This window comes from Rhinolophus hipposideros (genome assembly GCF_964194185.1).
Source record: "Rhinolophus hipposideros genome assembly, chromosome: 1".
NCBI lineage: Eukaryota > Metazoa > Chordata > Mammalia > Chiroptera > Rhinolophidae > Rhinolophus > Rhinolophus hipposideros.
Window position 1 is genome coordinate 5005480 of NC_138047.1, and position 24621 is coordinate 5030100.

A 24621-nucleotide genomic window follows, 5' to 3' on the forward strand; every position below is an offset into this window, starting at 1 on the left:
TGGATATTACTTTTGAGTTAGTCCTTTCAAATACATTACTTCATTTACCCTCATAGTAATTTTGATATTTAGATACTGATATTATCAAGGAGAAAACTGAGACTTAGGAAAGATGTGCAGTTTGTACAGAATCACAGAGATAACATAGTGCAGTTTTGTTACCAGAGAAGGATGCCCTTCTCGGGGAGATGTCTGGGCTTGGCTCTCACACCAGGGGTCGAACCCGGGCCTTGGGGAGGAAAACTGGGAATCCTAGCTGCTACATTCTCGGGGGTTGGGCCATCCTTGGTGCAGTGACCAGGTTCTAGGCATCTTGAGCAAAGAATTCAACGAGTCACAGAGGTGAAGTGGTGAAAAAGTTTATTAGAAGAGATAGTATACTCCAAAGAATTAGGAGCGGGCCGAGCACAAAGAGAAGCAGCTCAAGGCTCAGGGTTCAAGGTGGCCTCATGAGGAGAAAAAGTACACTATAAAGAATTTGGAGCAGGCCGAGCAAAAACAAGGTTCGAGAGGCTCAAAGTTCATTATTAGAAGGGAAAGTACACTCCAAAGAGTTTGGAGTGGGCCCCAACCAAAAGCAAGGCTCAAGAGGCTCAAAGGCTCAAGGGCTCAAAGCTCAAGGTAGCATTATTATTAAGAGAGAAAGTACACTCCTAAGGGTATGGAGCGGGCTGAGCAAAAGAAGCTGCTCAAAAGGCTCAAGGCTCAGTGGCCCGCAAAGGTTTTTAACTTAATTTCTTTTTTATTAAATTTACTGGGGTGACAGTGGTTAGTAAAATTACATAGGTTTCAGGTGTACAATTCTGTATTACATCATCTATATCTCACAGTATGTGTTCACCACCCAGTCAGTTCTCCTTCCATCACCATATATTTGACCCCCTTTACCCTCTTCTACTACCCCCTGCCCCCTTACCCTGTGATAACCACTAAACTGTTGTCTGTGTCTATGAGTTTTTCTTTATTTGCTTGTCTTGTTCCTTTGTCACCTTCAGTTTTATATCCCACATATCAGTGAAATCATATGGTTCTCAACTCATTCTGTCTGATTTATTTTGTTTAGTATAATAATCTAACTTAATTTTTTTTTTTTTTAAAAAAGAATGTTTTGTGCTATATATATTGAAACGAGTGGGGTGGTACTTGTTAGGATACTAGTTAGAAGAATAGTAAAACAATTTCTTACTTTGTATAACATTCTTTTTCAAAACCTAAGTTGAAATACACTGAACCTTAAAAGTTTGCTGTTTTTGTGAAAAACGTAGTAGAGTCATCCTATGGGGAGAGCCTTATAAGGCCCTTGTGTGCTCTGAAAATGGTAAAACCTCTTGGTTGATCGCAAAGATATTTTCACCTTAAGGTAAATTAATATTTTATGAAGAGTAGTAGTGAGATATTTCAGGTATTTCAAAAGTATAGGGAGTAGTACATATAAAACAGTTATTTTAGATATCTGCTAACATTTTAGTTAAAATGTTAAAAAGGGCATTTCCTCATAGATGCTGTTGAAGCCCCCGTGAGGACTAGCTCCTAAAACATTAGTCACCCCCGTATTTTTTACACTTTTAAGGATTTGAAAAAGTTATATGATTTCTGCCATGTCTAGGTTTTTCCGTATTGTCATCATACAAGATTGATTTACTTGAAGGGTCCTAATACTTGTTTCTCTTTCAGGAAGTGGGTCTACATTATCTTGTGAGATAATGTGCTTAGTACCACGGGAGAGGCATAGGAGCATAGGATCTGTGCACTTACAGTCACATTAGTGAGGGGCAGCCAGGGCCACACAGTAAAGCAGGAGTGAGCTATAAATATAAAACACAGTACAAAGCACTGTGGCAGTTAAGACAGTGGACGCAGTGCACATGGCTGGTGAGCAGATAAAACCCTAGAGAAGAAATGAATGGACCTTCGTGACAGACTTTGAAGCTTGGTATGGATTTTGACAGGAGCCATGGGGGTGGGCCATCCTCTTCTAGATTGCTTTCTGGTATAGTACGTCTTTAGTATCTCTCTTGTACATTCTTTGCCCTCTGTCCTTCATTCACATCTGCTTGTCAAGTTTAACCGTGGATGAACTCAGCCACCCACCTTATTGATTTCTGTATCCAAACTGTTGCGCTTTCCTAGAGATGATCAGTTATAGGCTGATAACTTTATAATTTCATGATCATCAACCTTAATCAGGCCCTTAACACTGCTTGGAAACCTGACAGCATTTCTGTTCTCAACTCATTCTCCCACATTCCACAACATATTTTCATTCTTTCTCCAGTTTTTATTTTGCTTCCCTCCTGTGGGGACAGAGCCAGGAGTGCAGTTTCCAGGCTCTTGGCCTCACGTGGAAAGGTGCTGGCTCAGGTAGTAAATGGCCATCAACTGTGATTGGATGGCCGTCAGCTGTAACCAGTGAGCCACTGGCCACTAATATAACTGCTGTGGCTACGCTAGCAGCAAATGGGGGCTAGCAAGAAGGTGGTGGCTGAGCTAGCAAGAGCGGATGGCAGCTAGCACGGCGGATTGCAGCTAGCAAGTGCAGTCGGTTGTTTGGCAGAGACAAATGGATGGCAGGTTGTGGATAGTATGGCTTCTGCTTCCTGTGTCTCCAACCCAGCCGCCAGCGAGACTATGGTGGCATGACTCCCCTACCTATGGCTCCGTGGGTGTTCCTTTTGGGCCTCACCATGTCCTGCGTTCTTATGTGGGGAGTGGGACCAGAGACCCCGCATGACTCCCTGCATGACACCTCCTTAGCAGAAGATGCCAGATACTTAATAGAGAATATAGAAGCCATCAGGCAGAACTCCCTCAACCTTGTGCCCCTTCTTTATAAACCCACCTGCCTTAGTGCTTGTAGAATGTTTCTTCCCTGGGTGTTATGGTCAACTTGTATGCTTTCTAATAAAGGCCAGTCTGTCTTACTCTGAATCTTGACTCACTGTTTCTCCTGAATGCTGTGTAATCCATTATCCTTTTTGTATATCTTTAGTATCAGTTTCTCCCCTCCCCCCCATCTCTACTGGATCCTGACCTCAGCGTACAAACATTTTCCTATCTTGAGAAAACAAACTGAATACTTTGAGCCCCCCTGGGCCTCCCATCCCTTTCTAGCTACTGTCTGCTCTCTTTTAAAAAGCGTGTCTTGAAAGAATTGGCTGTAGTGGGAGTCTTCAGTTTCTTGCTTCCTCGTTCTTCAATCCATTCCAGTCTGGCTCCAATCCCACCTCTGCCCTGAAACTCTTTTTGCCCAACTTGCCAATTACTTTCATGTTGCTGTACTGTCCAGGGCAGTTCCAGTCTTTGTCTCATTTGCTTTTTCCAGCCATTTAACACAGTTTACTGCTTGGGGCATTTTCTTCCCAGGGCTTCTGTGGTACTAAACCCTCCTGATTTTTCTTTCTACTTGTCTTGGGCTTCCAGTTTCATTTGCTCTTTTAAATGCCAGTGTTTCCCAAGGTCCAGTGGAAGAGGAGCAGTCGTCAGTTTAGTAATCAAATCTAGTTAATCTATGTATCTCTTCAATGTATCTCAGGTTTGCTTTATCTGTACTGCTACCATTCTAATCTAAGCTACAGGCATCTCTTAACCTGGGCTAGGGTACCTCCTACCTGGCTGCTCTGCATTTGCTCTTGCTTCCTCTATGCATTCTAAAAAATTAACTTTACTCTCCTATCTAATATCTTAATGGCTTTACCTTTCTTTCAAATATAATGTAAACTTCTTCACGTTGTCTCAAAGACCTTGCATAGTTTGGTTCAGGTCTTCCTGTCCAACTATGTTTGTTACCACATTACCCTTACCTTTTTCTCCTTTTCAGTTTCTGTAATAGCCAGCCATCTTGCCTCCTAGGCTTCATCCATTGCTCTATTTTCTGCTTGTAGCGCTCTCCTCACCATACCCCACTTCACTCCCAAGTACATATTAGTTTATTTTCCTCAGATATATTGTACATTTCTTAAGAACATAGGTTACATTTTAAACTTTTTTTGTATGTTCAGCATAGTTCTGAATACATAGTAGCTAATCAGTAAATGTTGGTTTTTGAACCAGACATCAGGGAACACTGGACAGTGAGTGTATAGACTATACAGGCAAGGTTTTGTCTGGTGCAAAGTTGTACCGTGTTTCTCCGAAAGTAAGACCTAGCTGGACAATCAGCTCTAATGTGTCTTTTGGAGCAAAAATTAATATAAGACCTGGTATTATATTATTATATTATATTACATTATATTTATTATGTTATATTATACCCAGTCTTATAGTAAAATAAGACTGGTTCTTATATTAACTTTTGCTCCAAAAGATGCATTAGAGCTGATTGTCTGGCTAGGTTTTATTTTCGGGGAAATGCAATATCCTTGGTGCTTAGAATAGTATTTAGCATGTGTTACAGTAACAATTTCAATGATAGTTAAATGAAAGAAAGAATGAATGAGAAAATACTAATCTGTCTCCATGTAGAAGCCGCAAAACCAATCCATAGTAGTTAGTTTTGATTCTCCCAAGTGTGGTATGGTATCATGTATCAGTAAAACAATTCTGCTTTCTGGGATGGCTGGTGCCGGTGGCTCAGTTGGTTAGAGCATGAGCTCTTAACAACAAGGTTGCCGGGAATCCCGCATGGGATGGTGGGCTGCGCCCCCTGCAACTAAAAATTGAAAACAGTAACTGGAGCTGAGCTGCACCCTCTATTAAATTGAAGGACAATGACTTGACTTGGAGCTGATGCGTCCTGGAAAAACACACTGACTGTTCCCCAACATTCCCCAATAAAAAACAAACAAACAAAAAAACATTTCTACTTTCAGTGCAGAAATTATGAGATTTAGAAGACTGAGAGAAGGTGAGGCTGAAAAATGTAAGTTTCAGTCACTTATACTGTGATTTCACCACTCTTTGAAGCATAAGTTCGGAACTGAGGAGTTTTGTTTTTTACTTACAATAATTTTCAAATATAAAAGTAAGGCTAGTATAGTGAACTGGCAATTACCTATCACCCAGCAATAATTATCAACATTATCCCAATCTTTTTAAATCAAGTTCAGTTCCTCTTTTTTTTATCTTTCCCATTTAACCTTTACCAATTCCCAGCTGTTTTGTTTTGGTGAATTTTTTTGTTTCCTCTAATCTAGGATGTTTTCTTAATTGGTCTTTCTACATCTAGTCTTTCCTATCTTTCTGATTTATCTTATATATTGTTGGTAAGTTAATCTTCATGTCGTGTCACATTTAAATGTTCTCATGACCCAGCAAAGGTGATACTGTGTAAAAGGAAAAAGTCTGAACTCATCATCTTGGAGTTTGAGACCCTCCTTAATCTGAGTCCACTTTACCTAATCAACTTTATTTCCCCTTCACTTTATGACAAATCCTCATGCTGTGTTTGTCTCTGTCCATCCTTTGCATCCATCCATTTATTCATTTGGAGAACAGATAACATACCTAATCAAAGGGTCTTGGTCCTCAGTGAGCATAATGTTATTTTATAAAATCTGAATACGAGTGTACATTAAATTTATACTCAAATGTTGCCAGATAAATATATAGATTCTAAGACAAATGATGCACATTTTGTGAATCCTTATCAATTTTTTTGTAGCAAGATTTCAGTATGACTTTTAATTCCGAGATACTGATTCTTTGTTTTCAAGCAGAGGCAAAAGAACCTAAGGATACCAAGGAGGTATCAAATCCTGATGATTTGGAACTTGAGTTGGAGAACCTAGAAATTAATGATGACACCTTGGAGCTAGAGAGTACGGATGAAGCTGAAGATCTTACAAAGAAACTTCTTGATGAGCAAGGTACTCACTCTTTTGCCAGTTTTAATTTTGGTTAGTTTTTGTACATAAAGCTCTAGGGATCTTTCTCTTTAATTCCTATTTTTCTTTTGTTTCCATGCCATCACTTTTTTTGAATTTGCTTTAGAACAGAAACATTGTATGCCCCATGTTATGTGACTATAAATTTCATAAATATTTATAAATATCTTAATAAATATTTCTTATACTTTTCTACTTCCTAGCATTATTCTGAATTTATTTTAATTCTATGATATAATCTTTACAATCTTAACATAATTGGAGTTGAAAGTTATTCTAAAATGGTTGCAAGATAAAAGACAACTACTAGTATGAGTTCAGCTGTGATATTATAATTGAGTAATGTTTTGTATTTAATAATAAAAATACTATTTAAAAAAACAAAAATAAAATAAAAAATATATTTAATAAAAAAAATACATTGTTAGTTTCATTAGTTAGGATTCTTTATTTAGAAGGATATCTCCTGTCAGTATTGCTTTTCTTTCTGTTGGCTTCATTGTTTCCTACTGCAGATTCTCTTTCTCTATGTCATGAAGGGAGGGTGGTCAGGGCTAGAGGCTGCCCCAGGCTCAAATCATACCAGCTAGTGACATCAAAGAAAGGAGAGATTCTCTCCCACTGTCTGCCTATAAGTGTCATGGAAGCGCTTGGCTGGTCCGGCATGCTTTACCTATGGCTGAGGGGAGTGTGGTGTGCTGTGACCTGCCAGCACCCTTCCCCATCAAAACCCCAGGGATTGCCTTCAAAGAAGAGCAGTGAGGTGCTGTTAATTGAATCCTTGTGGGAAGGGATGCGCGGCAGATGAAAATAACAGCTGTACTATAAAAACTACATGTAGTGTATGATTCAGATTTTTGTGTCCAGTGCAAAAGTTTGCCTTTTTAGAGTTGATATCTGAAAGACTGGAGTAACCCGAGGTTGTGATTCTAGAGATACCCAAACTTTCTAGGGTAATATTCTTTAAAAATGCTTCATTTTTTCATGGGTAGGAAAAGTACTGTAGATTATCTATTTCCCAAATAACTAGTAATTGGCTGTTTTTAACTTTATATTGTCTCTATATTTTTAACCTACTTAAAAACTAATTTTATGTTAGAACAAGAGGATGAAGAAGCCAGCACCGGATCTCATCTCAAGCTCATAGTAGATGCTTTCCTCCAGCAATTGCCCAACTGTGTCAACAGAGATCTGATAGACAAGGTATGATTGTCTCTGTGTAACTTTGCTCAAGCATATAGACCATGTAGGATAGCTCTAATTAGGAATGTCTCTGATTTTCGGACTATTTTAGCCATAGAATGAACCATTTCTTCAAATGGGATCTTATATGGGAATCCAAAATAAACATAAAATTAGAGCCAATTTATAGGGTTTTTTGGGGGGGGAAGTGGAACTGTCTCTAGAATCCTGTTGGCGTGACACCTCTCCTCTTTACAGAGGGACCCCACAGTTTAGAAAATAGATCAGAAATTCTTTAAAGTATGCTCTGTAGATTCCTGGTGTCTTCCAAGGCACCTTTAGGGGGTCTGTAAGGTCAAAACTCTTTTTATACTAATTTTAAGGATTTTTTTTTCCCTTTTTCACTGTTTTTGACAGGACTTTGCACAAATCAAAACGCAATGGTAGCAAACGTACTAACAGCCCTGTTATCTTCACTGCCATGCATTTGCAGTGAAAAGAACAATGCTGCTTTGACTTAAGAATCTCTTTGATGAATCCATAAAAATGAGTGATATTATTTCATTTCAACCTTTGAGTGCACATCCTTTTAACCTGATGAAAAGGGAAGGACATATAAAGCATTTCTGCTGTCTCACTGCTGTCCTGAGAAAAACCACTTGTGTTTGAGTTGCAAGCTGAACTAGTTGCTTTTTTCATAAAATACCAGTTTTACTTGAAAGAACTGGTGGACAAACTGTGGTTATTCAAACTTGGGTATTTAGCAGATTTTTCTAACATGAACAAGGTGAACCTCTCACTTTAAGAAAAACAACGAAGTATTTAATTGCTGGTGAACACATTTGAATTTTCAATCAAAGATTAAAATTTTGGAAAATTTACATCCATCACCATAAACTTGACAGCTCCCTGTTCTTTTCTGACGAGACTTTATTGATGAGACTTCTCTGATGGGATTGGTGGTGATATTCAATAATGTAATTTTGAATTGTTATGTATGTTTTTGGAGGATCTGCTTAGTTCAGTGAACCATTGTTCTAAATGGCCAGTACACAGTGTTAACAAAATCTTGCTTGGGTGTTACAGAGCCAAAGTGCAAGATGGATTTTATACTAACAGCATGAGAAGTTGATTGATGTGGCTTCAGATTCCACATTTCACCTAACCCTTAAGAAACTACCACTTGTCGAGTTTTTGTGTAGTATCAGAAAATACCTATAAATCCTGAGAAGGATATTAAAATGCATTTCCTTTTTCCAGTTGTATGTATGTGTGAAGCTGGATTTTCTTCACATATCTCATCCAATACAACATATCATAGCAGACTGAATACATAAATAGATACGAGAATCCAGCTATCTTCTAAAAGAGTGCCACTCTTCTGTCACTAATTTTTTGTTCATTTAGAAAAATAGTTATTTCCAAAAAATATTAACATGTTTATTGGTATTTTTATTGAATTAGTAAAGGTTTATTGTTTAAAGGTTCTCAGTTTTATTTCTAATATAGTAAATACCAATAAATGTAATCCACATAAATGAAGTTCTTTCTGATCCTTGATAATTAAGAGCATGAAAGGCTCTTGAAATCCAAAGTTCGAAAATTGTTGCTTTAGGCCATATTTTTGTCAAAGTATAATGTAATCTTTTATCTTTTTTCCCCATAATGCTTTGAGGGTCTCCTGTAGAGAACTATAGAAGTTAGCTTATTTTCGACTTTAAGCTTGTTTAGCTCTGCTTTAAATAACTTAGATGTATTTTAGTAACTATTCATATAATCAGACAGGCTTCAAACTCTAATTCCAAATTGGCTTACTTCTAGCAGTGATTAGATCTATGTGTTGTTTTCAGAAACAGTAATTACAGATTTATTTGTTTATTTAAGAGATAGTCTCTCCTTTTCTTCTGTAAAATATAGCAGAAACCACCTCTTAAGCAATTGCTTATTTTTGTAAGTTTACGATATGATTGAACCTCTTTCCTGCTAAATTTTCATGCATTCATTGGATATAAACAGGATGAAAGAGAGATAACCTGAGCAATGCTGCCCCACCCCCACTCATTTTGAGATGCTGAAGGTGGGAAGGATCCTGTCGGTTTTGAATATTAGTAACAATGTTGTTGTGAATCTTTATTGAAAAGTATCCGTTTGTGCCCAGCTCAGTATTAAGAACGGTTGTCACTGATGACCACATATCAAATTCTGAATTAGCTTTCTGAGGGCCAGGTGAAAAACAGGGGGCCACTCTTCCCTGTTGGATTCCAGTGGGTTCCTCTGAGAGTCAGCTTTCTCATCAAAGAAATTTCTTCCATTTATGTTGGCAAAGGTCCAGATGGTTTAAAAGGGAAAAGTATTTGGGAAATAGGTAGAAAAATCTAAGAATTCTTTGAATTCATTAATTATATAACAATGTATAAACCCAGTGTCATTTACGGTAATGCGTGTTTCTGCATGCATTTGATGATCAGAAGAATTTTATTTAATAAAATAAAAAATGGTTGTTGAACTGTCTTTCATTACCTAAAATGTTTTGAAACAAGTTTTAAAAAAACTGCTGATTGAGTTGTCAAGCAGCAGTTGTAACCCAGGCAAACAGACAACACCATGGCGACTCCTTTGCTTCCTATTCTACTCACAGGGCAGGACTGGTTAAATCTAAGAATTAATATTCATGTGAGACGTGTTTTTCTTTTTTAATTTCCTCAGATTTATTAATTCTGGCAGTTTTCCCACTCATGTAGTCTTTTATTCATTTATTCTACATATTTATTGAACCCCTACCGTGTGTACCAGGCGTTGATATGCTTTACAAACTCCTAATCTGTGGAGAGTTTTAAACATTAGTTTTTGTTTTTTTTTTCCATCTAACTGACCTTTTATTATGGTAGGGAAGGTGTTTATTGATTTGTCTATTTTTATAACATTTACTTAGATTATGCAAAATACATATGTATTTTAAAGGATAATGTTATAAAATAGTTATTGAAGTACTTTTTATGTTTCCTAATTATGTTGAAACATAGGCCATTTATTAGCCATTTAAAATTTTTCTTAATATTCTATCTTTCAAAAATGTTGATATTAGAGCTATTTTTTGTTGTTTTTTTTTTGGGGGGGGGGTGTATGTGTGTAAGAGAAAAGTTTTCTAGTTTTTGCCGATTTTCTTTTCTGACTACATGACCTTTGGGATTGTTATTATTAGGTTCAGAATTTTTCAATGTTTCATTATGAGTGAATTGCTTGAAGGAGCTTGAGTGTATTTTCAGTTTTTGTTATTCTAATTAGCTATAATAAGCTTTACTGTTATAAATTGTAAACTTCAATAACATTTATTGTATTCCCTTTATAAGTAGAAAAGAATTGATTTTATTCTCTTGATAAATATATATTTTTTAAAGCCAGTTGTATTTAGTGGTGGGGGGTTTGCATATCAACTTCAGTGACACTAACTAACGTTAATCTCTGGACTAATGGTGTGAAGTCTAATCTTGGTGAACACTTTCAGTGTGAGCTCGTCAACATCTATTGTGGCATTTATTTCATCAACAGTTTTACTCAAATGGGAGGTAAGAAGTAGAAATCCTTCATAGTTCAGGAAAATCTGAGAGGCTTTTATTTACATCTGACCCACAAATCTACCTAAAGATTGAGATTGACGATAAAATAATCCTATGAACCTGTAGAAGGAAAATATTTGAGAAACTCAAAAGGATATTTGATAATAGTTTATTCCTTAAAGTATAACTTAAACTTGTTATTTTCTTAAACCAAGTATGTTGAAACTCTTTTTTAACATTAAAAAATATACACACCTGTATTTAAAAAATATCAGTTACTTACATTTTTGTTTTCCAATTGTCTCCCAGAACATACAACCTCTCCTAGCTTTTCTTTTACACTTATATTTGATGTTAGACATATTGATGAAATATTGAACATATTTTTGTTATTAAAATATAGAACGGTGGATTGCTATATTTAATGACAATTGTGTATATTTATTATAGTCCTGTGATGTGGTTTCTTGAAAGTTATCAAACATCATTGTCAACACTGAACCTTTAAAGTCAGTGTCGATGCAGTCAACTCTTCCACATTCCTGGGAAGAATCTGTGCCTGTCTCTCATACCTAGTTCATCTTTATTCCTTTTTAATTGTCCTTATTAGCCTTGGTAGTTTTCTTGGCTCCTGGTAACTGTTCTTGCCGCTTTCTAATTCTGTCAGAAAACTTCCTTGATATTAACATTGATTTACTTGACTTTAAAGAGGTCAAAGGCATTGATTGTACATTTCATATAATCATTTGCCAAACATCTCATATTCTTCACTTTACCCTCTCAAAGTTCTGTTTCTAACACTAGGTTGCAATTAAGTTTGTAAAACATGTATTTTGAGATATATAAGTAGAGAAGAATTTCAGTTTAGTGATCTTTTTGAAATGTTGAGGAACAAGTAGAAACCCATTGTAAAATCCAGCATTTCTGCTTTCAGTGGCTAAATCAAAATTTTTGTTAAGAAAAAAGTTTGCTTTTTCTCCTATAGGCAGCAATGGATTTTTGCATGAACATGAACACAAAAGCAAATAGGAAGAAGTTGGTCCGGGCCCTCTTTATAGTTCCCAGACAAAGGTAGGTATTAAAAAAAGAGTAATTTGTTAGTGTTTTTACTCTGCAGTGATGATTATAATTGTAAGATCAAAGCTTTTATTTAATTACCTCTTTAAAAATATCTCTTGTCAACAGACATTATTATTAGCATATTTTCTAAAGCTTGTTTCTCGTTGATTTTTGTTCTTTTTTTCATTAGCTCTAAGTGGAAATATTTCTTTTGTTGCTTTTCTGTTATTTTAAGAGAAAATGTTTTAAGATTAATAGTGACTTAATAAAAATAATGACTTAATCATTGCTAGAAGCAATTGGTTTACACTTTTGCCTCTGAAGAGAAAAAATAATATATGGTATATAAGTTTTTTGGAGAGTTTTTATTTTGTGTAAGTGTCAGAGTAATTGAGTGTATCTAATATTTGCAGTTGAGATTAAATGAAAATTGTCAAGTTTTTTTGGTAGTTATTCTGGTTTAGAATTGGAAGTCCCATTAGTGATTGTGTTGCTAGTAATTCAAGAAGCATATTCAGTTAGTTACATAATGCTTTAGAGAATTCCAATGCTCTAATTAGGATTCTAATGCTAAATTGTACTGAATTAAAATTCCTACTTCGCCTGCATATTTCAGGACCACTCATAGACTATTCGCCTTAGGAACCTGAAGAAGATTCATTTCTGTGTATTCAACAATAAATAATTAAAGAATTTAGTTAACTATTATATTGATTACATACAGCATAGCTAAGATACTTTCCCCAAAAGATACGGATTCTGAGGGATTTCACTAAAGGTTTCTTAAAGCTAGGTTTTAATTTGGTCCATTGATTGTTAGAGGTCCAGTGTCTCTTAATGGTAAAATTTCTCAGTGAAACCAAATCACTACTTTATTTTTTTCATATTGGTGTTTATCTCCTGTCAGCATCATTAATGTGAGTATTTGATTTTTCATTTTAGTGAGGCAAAACAGATGGAATGTGCTAATATCATGAGTAGATAATTAAGAATCATCTAGTTGAGAAAGTAAAAAAGACGAATATTTTTACATAAAATTATATACTGCATGTCATTAAACGTAAGGTGCCGTCAATTATGAGATGTTTCGTTATGTTATGTACAACTAAGAAAGAAAAAACTTGCAAATTTTAAGGTTTTGATTGTGAGACACATTCCACTTTCATATAATTTATAAATGGGAAAAGATGTTAACCTTGAATTGATGAAAACTGAAATTTTTTCTCCTCATTAGTTGGATCGATTTTTTTCAAGTGATGCTTTTCTTTACCTTATACAATGGAATGGTTGCTTTCACTTTTTTTTCCAACTGTTTATTTGAATGAAGAAAGGTGTGTAACAATTATCTGGAATTGTATAACAGAGAGTAAACTACAGTTAGCAAAAAGAAAAAAAAAGGCTTTGTTAACAAAGGAAATCATACAATGATATTTAAGTAGTTTACTTATAAAAGAGCATCTTGTCTCTCTGTATTCCCATTCCATTCCACTCCACCACGATCTGCTCCCTGTCCAAAAAAAAAAAAAAAAAAAGTCCTCGAAACCCATGTGCTATTATTGGTTTTATGCCAATATTTATAGTCTTTATAACTGAATTTATCTGCTTTTAGCTCAGCATATAATGGCACATTAGAAGTAGCTGGAATCTGCTAGAAAAAGTGGACTTAAAAATAGTAGAAAGTAACAATTTATGGTTTGAGAGGAGAGAAGAAAAATATACATGTACTTAAATAAATGTATAACATTTTGGAGACATGAGGAAGAGACCAGATAGTCTTCTATATCTGAAATATAATAATTTAAGTTTCTTATAATCAACCTGAGAGATCAGGAAAGATAATGTTCTACAATTGTTTCATTCATTGACTAATTCCTGAAGGGTTTACTTTGTACTCGTGATTGGTGCTGGAGAGAGTGTTGAGCAAGACAGATGTGGCTCTTGTATTCAGACAGATTACAGCTTGGAGAGGAAGATAAGGAATTAGAAGTGCAGTTACCAAGACCAGTTACAGCATTTGAAGTATATAGCAAGTGGAACTGATTGATTTAGTCTTGGGAAAGAAAAGGCTGCCTGGAACAAGGGGCATTTAATCTGGGTCCTGAGAAAGGAATTAGCTAGATTCGGGATGGGTGAGGAATGTAGAGAGAGCATTTCTGATACAGGCAACAGTATGTGCAAAGAGCCAGAAACAGGAAAGGTCACGGCATCAAACTACTGCAAAACTTCTTTGTTGGTTTCCCTGGACATTGACCTATACCGTAGAAGAAGCTTCAGGAAGGAGGCCACGTTTATTTTTTTATCCCCAGCACTTTGTGCAGTGCCTGACAGATAGAAGGTGATAACATGACATCCTTTCTTATCTAGCCCCTTTCAACTTATTCAGTATTAATTCTAGCCACTCTTCCTCTTGCAAAATCCTAATTTGTAATGATTGCTTGACTACCCTTTGCTCTCTACTTCCAGGCCTTTGTTTTCTGCTGTATCTGGGATATCCTTTCTTTTTCTGAAAATCTCTGGCTCTTAGTATCAGAGGTAGCTTCTCTGAACAACCATCCTTATTTCCTTTATGTAAATATAGGTACTTTTTTAGAGCACTTTCAATATATATTCATATGAAGAATGACACACATTGTATAACATCATAAAAAATGTTGATTTGTGGCCTGTATCCCTACTAAACTGTAAAAACTATACACTCTTTAAAAGAGAGGACTAGATCTTTTCATGTTGTACATCTCCAACGCCGAGTGTAGTGTTTGGTACACACTTAAGTGCTGGAAAATATTTGATGAGTTGATGGTCATATGCAAATTTAAAATTTTATTTTGAAAAATAAGTAATATATTCACAGGGCTCAAAACCCAAAAGTATAAAAGATTATGTGCTGGAAAGTATCCTTCCTATACTTGTCTTCCCTGTCTACCTAGTTCCCATTCCTCCCAGTGGGAAACCACTGTCTTGATTCTTGTGTATCCTTCCAAAGTTTCTTTTGCATGTGGTATAAGAAAATGCCATTGTAGATTTGTTATATAACGTTTTTTTTAACAAGGGCAACTTACTGTATCTATTCTTAACTTTACTGTTTTTACTTAACAGTATATCTTGGAGAGCTTTTCACATCAATACATAAAGATTTCCCTTGTTCTTTTAATGAATGTACTATATTTAACCATTTTGGACATTTCAGTCTTTGCCATTACAAACAATGCTATATTTGTATTTCCCCTTTTCTCCTCTTGATATTTTAACTAGTGGTTTATCCATTTTAGTTTTTTTTTAACCAAAAAATCTCTAGACTTATTTATGTACTTATTCTACTATTTTACTGTTTTCTTACTCATTGTTTTTGGCTTTCATCTTTGTTAAATTTCTCCTTTTTCGGTTTCTTTCATTCATTTTGTTCCTTTTTTGGCATTTAATAATTGTCCTCTGAGCATGGTTTTCGCTGTATCTCTTTGTTTTGACATGTGGTGATTTCTATTTTTATGTTTTCAAGAAATTCTCCAATTTTAGTTTCTATTTTCTTTTGTTACCTAAGGAGATATTTGAGAGAGATTTCAAATTTCTGGGTAGTGGGGTGTTTGTTTTCTGACATGGTTAATAATTTACAATTTTTATTGCACTGTAATTAGAGAATAATACTATCTACTGTTTTTACTTTTTGGAATTTTTTTTGAAATTTACTTTGTGGTCTATTATATAGTCAATTTTTATGAAGGTTTCATGAGTATATTTTAACAAGGTTACATTCTTTGTTTTTATGGTGCAGAGTTAAATGTATTATCAGACAGGTTTACATTATTACCTATTTTATTAAGGTCTTCCGTTTTCTTGACCTCTTTTGCCTGCTTGATTAGGAGTCCTTGGTTGAGAGGTGAATTGAAGACTGCTACTGTTGATGTGTGTTGTTTTTCCTGATAACGACTACGATCTCAGCTTTCTGACCATTACTGTTGTACTATTTGGTGTGAAGATAAGACATATCTCATTGTGAATTGCACCTTTTATCATTATAAAGTGTTCTTCTTTGTCTTATTTAATGCTTTTTTGGTCTTAATACTACCTTACCTGGTATTACGATTATGATTTCTGCTATCTTTTTATTTGTATATATATTTTTTGGTATACTTTTGCCCTTTTATATTCAGTCTTTTAGAATCACTTTATTTTACTTGAGTCTCTTTGTATATCATTGAATTGAATTTTACTTTGAGACCCATTATGAAAATATTTTTATTATAAGTAAGTTAGGCTTTTACATTTTTGCTAAGGCAGATAAGGTTAGTCTGAGTTCTGTTATATTATTTGTCTTTTTGGTTTTAATTTTTTAAGTCTTTCATTATGTGTTCTGTTTGTATTGTCTTACTTAGTATACATGTGTGGGTATACGTGTTTTCTGACTTTAGGAAGGATTGTGTATTTGTTTTAGTAGTTGCTTTTATGATTATAGGTTTGCTTAATGATCATTTGTTTAGACAATCTTGTTTCCTATCATGAGTAATGATAAAATAGCCCATGTCCCCTTCTTCCTCTCTTCTCACCCCACTCTGCACCCATCTGATATTAGTCAGTAATCTTATCTTAATGTTTTCCATTTCTGCTCTTAAATGTGCTTATATTTGTATTGTTTGATTTGTCAGCCTTGAATGATATTTAACTTCTAGCATTATACATAGGCAAGCAGCAGAGTTGACTTTCCTTCTTCTTTTCCATTCACCCTCCTTTTGTTTTATTTTTATGTTGATAACATAGCCTAATAGGGAATGTAACATTGACATTCTGATTTGCCACTCTAACCCCTCATTTGTTTTTATCTTAGTTCTACAGTTTAAAATATTCCATGTTCCCTGCTAGTCCTGTTTGGTTTCCCTGGTTACCTGTTGGTTTGCTGAAGTTCATCGTCTAATAATTTTCTCAAGAACAATTCTTGAGAAAAAATATCCCTTGAGTTCTTGTATGTTCAGAATAATATGTCTGGACTTTTTACTTGAAGGACAGCTTAGCTGGTTATTGGATCCATGGCTCATACCTTTTCCCCTTAAATGTCTTTTGGGTATTACCCCAGGATCATCTGGCATTTGGTATTACTGTGGAGAAAGCTGAGGCCAGCCTGCTTTTTATTCTTTTTCCTCTCTGTAATTGATTTGTTTATTTATGTGGCTGCCCAAATAATTCATTGTCTAATAAATTCAGTAATGTGGCTAGGATAGATAGCGTTTGTGTTGATCATTACCGTGATTGTCCATGCCCTTTCAGTGTTCCTGTGAAATACTTCGGGGAAGTTTTCCTGATTTTCTTTAAATATCTTTAAATGTTTGTTCCATTGTTTTGTTTTGGTTTTCCTTTTTAGATACTCCAATTATGCATATGTTGACTGACTTACTTATTTTCTAGCTATCATACTCTCTCGAATCACTTTCTCAATGTCTTCTTTTTCCATCCTCTGCCTCTTGTTCAGCATTCTGCAGTCTGTTCTCCCTGGGTCTCCCTTCCTCATTTCTTCTTTCAGGATTCATTTAGTATTTTTATAATCGTGGCAAAATATTTGGCCAGAATTTTCATATATTTCATTTTTCTGGTGAACTTTGGTAGGTTTTAAGGGAATTTTTTCCTTTCCTTTTTTGCTTCTTTTTATTTTAAAAATAATTGTGGTTAACAATAATAAATATAGTACATTTTGAAGATCTGCCCTGTTAGTTCCCTTGTGGCTTTTCACATGTGGCTTCTGCTATCATTTACCTCACTTAATGCACCGAATCTGGACTGATGTGGCAGCTTCAGTCTAACCTTCTGCGACATTTGTGTTTAAAAACTATATATCTCTTAATTCCTCTGAAAATGAAGTTTACAATGTCATCTCACATAGCTACCACAACTTCCAGGGTTGTCATAGCCTGGGAAGACAGTGTGTGAAGCCAGCTCATTCCTAGGGACCTTGGACAAGAGGTGACACCTCATTTTTACTCTTAGCCCATTGGCCAGGATAAGAACATTTGAAAATGTGAAGAAGCACATGGAGCATTGGGTTAGCACTACTGCCTTAGCTTCAGAAATACTCACAGAGCGTTGTTTATTTCTTTAGTAAGTTACCTTACTGAAAACAATAAATACTCGTTATGGTTTGACTGACAGAGGACAGTCTGTTTGAGGCTACAATTTATAAGTAACATTGACTGTTTCTCTTTACTGACATTTCTGTGTTTTATATACACTTCAAATTAGCTGAATTATATAAAAACTAATATGTATAAAAGCAGATATCTAATTTGCATACTTTTCTATTGTAAAAAGTGCTCTCTAGTCTTTTCTAGAGATATCAGTGTTTAGAAAATCCAAGGCCTGTGTTTACACATCTGTAAAATGGCATATTTGGGAGAGTCTTAGACTAAGTTGATGTTTCCTAGTTGGTTGTACATTTTCATGGATCAGAAAAGCCTTTAATTTTGGAAGTCTTTTGTCCTTAACCCTAAGGTATCATTCTACCATACCTGCAAGATTTGGTTTGTCCCTGAGGATTATAGCTCGGTCCTTAGGGAGACTGGAGTAGAAAGATAGTAGTCATGTACTGCAGTCCTCTCCTTTTATTTCTCATTTCCTTTCTGCATGTCCCCATATACTCACAAACCTTTCTCCACCCTTTGAATCCAAGAGAAGACTGATAGCCTTCAAGGGGAGAGGTAAGAAGGGAAAAAAGAGATTGCATCTAGAGTGAGCAGCAGGCTAGAATATTCTCCTAGGTAGCCAGTTAGGTAGTGTTAGCGGTAGGCAGGTTACTCTGTGAGCCCTCTGGATTCAGGAGCCTCCTGCTTTCTCCTAGCTTCACTGTTGCTCAGGCCCTCCTAGACCCTGTAGGACTTGTTAGTCCTCCCTCTGTGTATGGCTTTTTTCTCACCCACCCAACCTCCCCAAAGGACACGAATCCTATCGTGTTTCCCCGAAAATAAGACCTAGCCGGACAGTCAGCTCTAGTGTATCTTTTGGGGCAAAAATTAATATAAGACCTGGTTTTGTTTTACTGTAGTATAAGACCAGGTATAATATAATATAATACAATACATACAATACAATACAATATAATTAATATATAAAATATAAACTATAATGTACAATATAATATATAATACCAGGTCTTATATTAATTTTTGCTCCAAAAGACTCATTAGAGCTGATTGTCCGGGTAGGTCTTATTTTCGGGGAAACACGGTATTTAGTGTCTTTATTCTGTGGCCAGGATTTCCTTCTCCATCTGTCCAGCTCATTCAGCTTGAGCTGACCAAAAAAATGTGCTAACAAAGCCAGAATGAATTATTTGATAGTTACTCGAATGCCTATGAGGAACCAAAAGTTTTATACTTGTATGTAAATACTCTGTGATAGAGAATTTAGCTATCTTACCTAGTCTGTATAGTTTGGCTTAGGAAGCACTAAACTAGATACCTCTTAAGGTTCTTTACAGTTCTTTTTTTAAAAAAACCCCAGCTTTACTGAATTATAATTCATGTACCATACAATTCACTCATTTGAAGTATATAGTTCAGTGTTATAAATATGTGCAACCGTCACTACAATCAAATTTGAAAACATTTTTGTCCCCCGAAAGAAACCTCATATCTCATTTCCTCTCTACCTACCCTCCCCCTGCCCTAAGAAACGACTAATCTACTTTCAGTCTCTGGATTTGCCTATTCTGAATATTTTGTGTAAATGAAATCATACAATAATGTGGCCTTTTGTGCCTGGCTTCTTTCACTTAGTATAATGTTTTCAAGATTCACTCATGTTGTAGCCTGTATTCGAATTCTTTTTTAAGGCTGAATAATATTCCATTGTGTAAATATACCACATTTTACCCACTTAACAGTTGATGGACATTTGGGTTGCTTCTGTTTTTTTAGCTGTTATGAATAATGCTGCTATGACTTTGTGTACACGTTTTTGTATAGGTATGTTTTCAGTTTTCTTGAGTATATATCTAGGAGTGGAATTGCTATGTCTTATGGTAACTGTTTAACATTTTTGTAACTGCCAAACTGTTTTTCACAGTGACTGTACCATTTTGCATTCCCAACAGTTCTCATTGAGGGTTCTGATTTCTCCACATCCTTGCCAGCACCTTTTATTACTTGTCTCTTTTTGCTTTTAGCCATTCTAGTGGGTATGAAGTGGTTATCTCATTGTGGTTTTGATTTGCATTTCCCTTATGGCTGATGATTTTGAGCATCTTTTCATGTGCTTATTGGCCGTTTCTGTATCTTCTGTGGAGAAACGTCTGTTTAAATCCTTTGCCTCCTTTTTAATTGTGTTCTTTTATTAAGTTGTAAGAGTTCTTTATATATTCTTTAAGCATGTACCTTAGATACAGTTTGCAGATATTTTCTCTCAGTTTATGAAGCTATCTTTTTACTTTCTTGGTATCGTTTGCAGTACAAGTTTTAAAATTTGATTTAGTCCATCTTTACTATTATTAAAGATCTGATCTAAAGCAGTGTTTTAACATTCAATTGTTTTCTTCCTTTACTAAATAAATAGTGGTTAAAATAATCTCAACAGGCTGGAATTATATTTCTCAGCTTATTAATTTGAGGGACTCCACAGAAATGAAATGTAGAATTTCCCTTAATTAGATATTTACATATCATTTCCTAGTTAATTTGTAGTATAACAATACACACATAATTGAAATTTCACATAAAGTTTTTACATCTTAAATATACATATGTATCTAGATTAGAACACTCCTAACACCTTAATAGGCTCCCTCAGCTATGCAAACTTCTGAGTGCAGTGAGTCAGGCCAGGGAGCATACCGAAGAATCTCTTCCTTCCTTGTTTTAAATACGGACAAACCTGGTGTTGGTTTAGTGACTTTGAAGCCTATGTACATAGCCACATTTTAGCAGATGGATATTCACAGTCTCTTCAGATTAATATCAACACGATCCTCTTCAGAGGTGAAAGGCTTCACTTAATTCTTGAACAGCTTGTCCCAATCCAGCTTGTAGACAAGTTTGCTGGAGTTTTTGTGAGTCTTTCTGATTGGACTTCGTCCCACTTGCTAAATCCGGAACTATGAAAAAAGTGAGGTTGTTGGAAATGTGTTAGTGGTTGTACCACTTGGTGGCACTGTTGTACTGGGAACGTCAACATTGTGAAAAAAGTCCTCCGAGCATTTGGATGTTATGACCCCAGTCTTTTTGTTTATTATATTTCGTCTTTTTTGAATCATCATCTGGTTTAGTGTTTCCTATGAAGAAAATCCTTTGTATTCTTTAATTGAGTAGTAAGAGTGTTCTCTTGCATTCACTTTTTCCTAGGCATTTTTGAACACATAAAATTAATAACTTTCAAGTTAAATTCTTTAGATTTTAAAGAGAGAAGAAAACTGGACATTTCTTTTAGAAAGCTGATTGATTATGAGAGGAAAAACCTTTAAGAATTCCTTTTTCCAGAAGGGAGGCAGGGTGGTAGAGGAAGGTAAAGGGGGTCAAATATATGGTGATGGAAGGAGAACTGACTCTGGGTGGTGAGCACACAATGCAATATATAGATGATGTATTTATTATAGAAATGTACAATTGAAACCTATGTAATTTTACTAACCAGTGTCACCCCAATAGTCAATAAAAATTATTTTTAAAAAAGAATTCCTCCCCGCCACCCCCAACCCCACCCCATAACAAATGTGTTCCTTTCTACATTCTTGCTATTACTTATTATTAGTGGCTGGATGTTTACCAAATTGATGATCGTTAACTGCTAGAGGGATATTTAAATGTGTGGTTCAGGAGACCTTGAAAATATAAGCAAGGCTTTATTGTGTAAGGAAAAAACATTTTTTTAAATGGTTCACTCATATACTATTGGTAAAATAATTCTCACTCTTAGAAGATTGTAAAGTTCAGTAGTCAAAGGGAGGATATAAGTTTATTTTCTAGTTGACTTTCAGAAAAGTCAAATAAAATTGTATATCTAGCTTAAATTTTAACAAATTTCTTTTTTGTGTTGCTTAAAATATTTTATGTTTTAATAACTTTAATGTGCTCAATATAGCATTTAGCATTTCATTCCATTTCAGACTTGCATTTCTAGGAAGGTAGAAAAAACAAATGCACACTTACACAGGGCTACATTGGAAAAAAATTACTACATCATTTACAACAAGGGATTTTATTTTGTGAAGTAATGAATGAAGAGTCACAGAACTTGAAGATTTAAATGGGGCAGGATAACATTTAGTATAAACTATATTTGACTGTAAAAGTATAATGGAAAAGAGGAATTCTAGGAACTTGTTAGCTAAAGAAAGATTTGTTGAGTTTAATGGGTAGAAGATTATGAGAAAATGGAATATCTAACTTCTCTATGGCCAGTTCCAAAAGAAACAAAAACCAGAATTTCTAACTATCTGAAAAGGCTTTAAAAAAATCACATCTTCCAAGGAATCCTTAAACTATTTTTAAAATTCCTATTGAAGTTGAAAACACCTGTGTTGTTAGTTCACTGATGGGAGCCTGAATGGATGGCACACACTGTTTTACTTTAAAATAAATAGGTGTATATGTTATACCTTTCTTTTGGGGCTGACAAAAAACCTTGAAGTAGATTGGGTTAATTGGAAAAAGAAAAAATGGAGCATAGTATAAGTGTCCTGCTCAGGAAAAGAAGAAAGAGGAAATGATATGATTTGGTTAAAATTTTTTAATGCTAAATTACAATCTCAAATTTTATTGAAAAAGGTAACCAAGATTGAAGTTAAATAACTCAAGAGTTCGTTCTTTAAAAATAATCCTAATTAAGAAGCATTTAGAAAAAAGGAAAAGAACATTAAAAAGTGAAAAATAATTTGGAAAAAATATACATATCCAAAATTAACTCAAGACAAAATAGACCAGTAATCATGGAAGTAAATGTAAAAAAAAAAAATCAGTTAATTTTGTCTTAAGAAGACTAAGACTAGATAACTTTATTGAATTCTTGCAGTCGTTTATGGAAAAAGTAATTTTGCTGTTGTATTGTTCATTCCAGAGCATAAAAAAGGAAATTTGCCATTTCATAGTGTGAAGAGAATAGGCAAAATTCTAACAAAAAACAAAAAAGTGAGAAGTATTGACCAGTCCTACTTTTGAATGTCGATATAAAAATTCTCAGCAAACCACTAACATATCATTTTATAGTACATTTAAAATAAAAATCCAGCATGATCAAAGAGGATTGACTTTAGGAATGAAAATACTTAAAATAGGAAACCTATTAATATATATAACATCAGTAGCGAAAATAATGAGGATCCCATTAATTTCATGTAAGATATTTGATAAACTTTTTGTTTGATAAAATATAAAACTTGATCAAGTTTAACATTACTCTTATAAAAATAAGATGGTGCTTCCTTAATATGGTGAACAATAGACTAAAAGCTCACATAGTATACTTAACCAGAGACATTCATTTATCTAACAAATATCTATTGAGCACCTACTATGATCTAGGCACCGTTTTGAGTGCTGGTATACTGTCTCCCATGGAGCTTCCATTCTAATGGGGAAGGGTGCCAAACGGAACAATAAACATAACAAGTAAGTAAATTATATGTTAGAAGGTGATAAGTTCTATTTTTAAAAAGTAGTGTAGGGTAAAGGGATTGGGAGTTGGGCTGAGGTAGAGTTGCAGTTTCAGTGGAGCTTTCAGAATGGGTCTCAATGAGGGCCAGTCCTTGGGACTAAGATTTGACCTCCGGGAGGGAGGGAGCAGTGTGAATGGATGTTTAGGGCAAGTGTATTCCAGCTACCTGAGAACAGCCAGTGGGGGGAGAGGGCTCTGAGGTGAGGGCTTGCCGGCGTGTTGCCTGCGTGTTGAGGATTCATGAGGGCCAGGCTGGTGAGACTGAGCAGTGACCGGGAGACACTGGTGGGAGACGAGGCCCGACCAGGTCGTGAGGTCACAGAAGTACTGTCTGAGAGATTTAGAACCTGAGCCTCCTGCCTCCTAGTGCACTAGTCTTCCTTATCCTGTGATCTTAGCTCATATCTTACTTTTTCTGACCTATAGTTGTGGCAGTTGAAAGTAGTGAACCTAGGCATGGGTTTAAAGCCCGATATTTGTATTTGGCAATTGATTATGAACTGAAAAAAAAGTATTTGTTGCTAAAGTAGATATGAAAAACAAATGAAAAACCTAATATTCTAACTTAAATATACATATAACATATTAAAATATATTCTAACTAAAGTTTTAAAATTTAGAAAGTAAATTTGATATTAGTAAGAATCCTTCCTTCTATTATGCAAGAAAATTGAATGTTTGTTTGCCCCAGGCTTTTTTAACACTAGCAGATACTCAGAAAATTATTACATTTTTATGAGAGTATCTTATAGGAATGTCTCATTTTTGTAATATCATCTAGGAGTAATGTGACCCACATGCCACATGTGTGCATTTTCTGTGTGACAGGAGCTTAACCTTCAGTTGATAAAACTTTTTAAATAATTTAAACATTTAAAATAAAGTTTACCAGTAAATGTTTTGATTCAGATCTTTACATAATGGACTGTCCTTTTCACTGTTTCTTTAAAGGAAGGATATGATGCATTTAAAAATTATTGAGGTACTGTTACAAAGCCACCATGTTCTTGACTTCTCTCAACATCTGACCCCTTCTTTCTGAAATGGTGATTATAAGATCTACCTCATAGGGTCAACATGTTACGTAATGCCAGATGCCTTGGTGCCAGATGCCTTGGACAGGGCCTGGCACATTAGTAAGAACTAAATGATCATTTTTTAAAAGAAAGTATAATGGTCAAAGAGAAATATAAAGCCTTTGAGGCTCTTCAGCATGAGTTGGAGCACTTTCCTTCCTTTGACTCCACCTTTCAAATTTCATCTCAGTTTTCCTTCACTATGTCCCTTCCAGCTGAGGCTTAATCTGTCTGTACTGGGAGTTTCAAGCTCTAATTCTAAGCCTTTCATGGTATGCAGACTTTTCTCTAATGATCAAACCA

General features: G+C 35.1%; 1 protein-coding gene across 7 annotated transcripts in view; it reads left to right on the forward strand.

Annotated features, from left to right (window-relative positions):
• Positions 1–24621, forward strand: part of UPF2 (UPF2 regulator of nonsense mediated mRNA decay) — a gene marked incomplete at its 3' end in the record, with an annotated part of 98374 nt that overhangs the window by 29412 nt on the left and 44341 nt on the right. For 4 of the 7 annotated variants that reach the window (XM_081050711.1, XM_081050714.1, XM_081050716.1 and 1 more), the window contains exons 6-8: positions 5652–5804; positions 6922–7025; positions 11547–11632. In XM_081050711.1, coding sequence (XP_080906837.1) covers positions 5652–5804; positions 6922–7025; positions 11547–11632 — 343 coding nt within the window. The remainder of the gene's footprint in view (positions 1–5651; positions 5805–6921; positions 7026–11546; positions 11633–24621) is intronic. The other 3 variants (XM_081050713.1, XM_081050717.1, XM_081050715.1) reach the window with 1 other exon arrangement.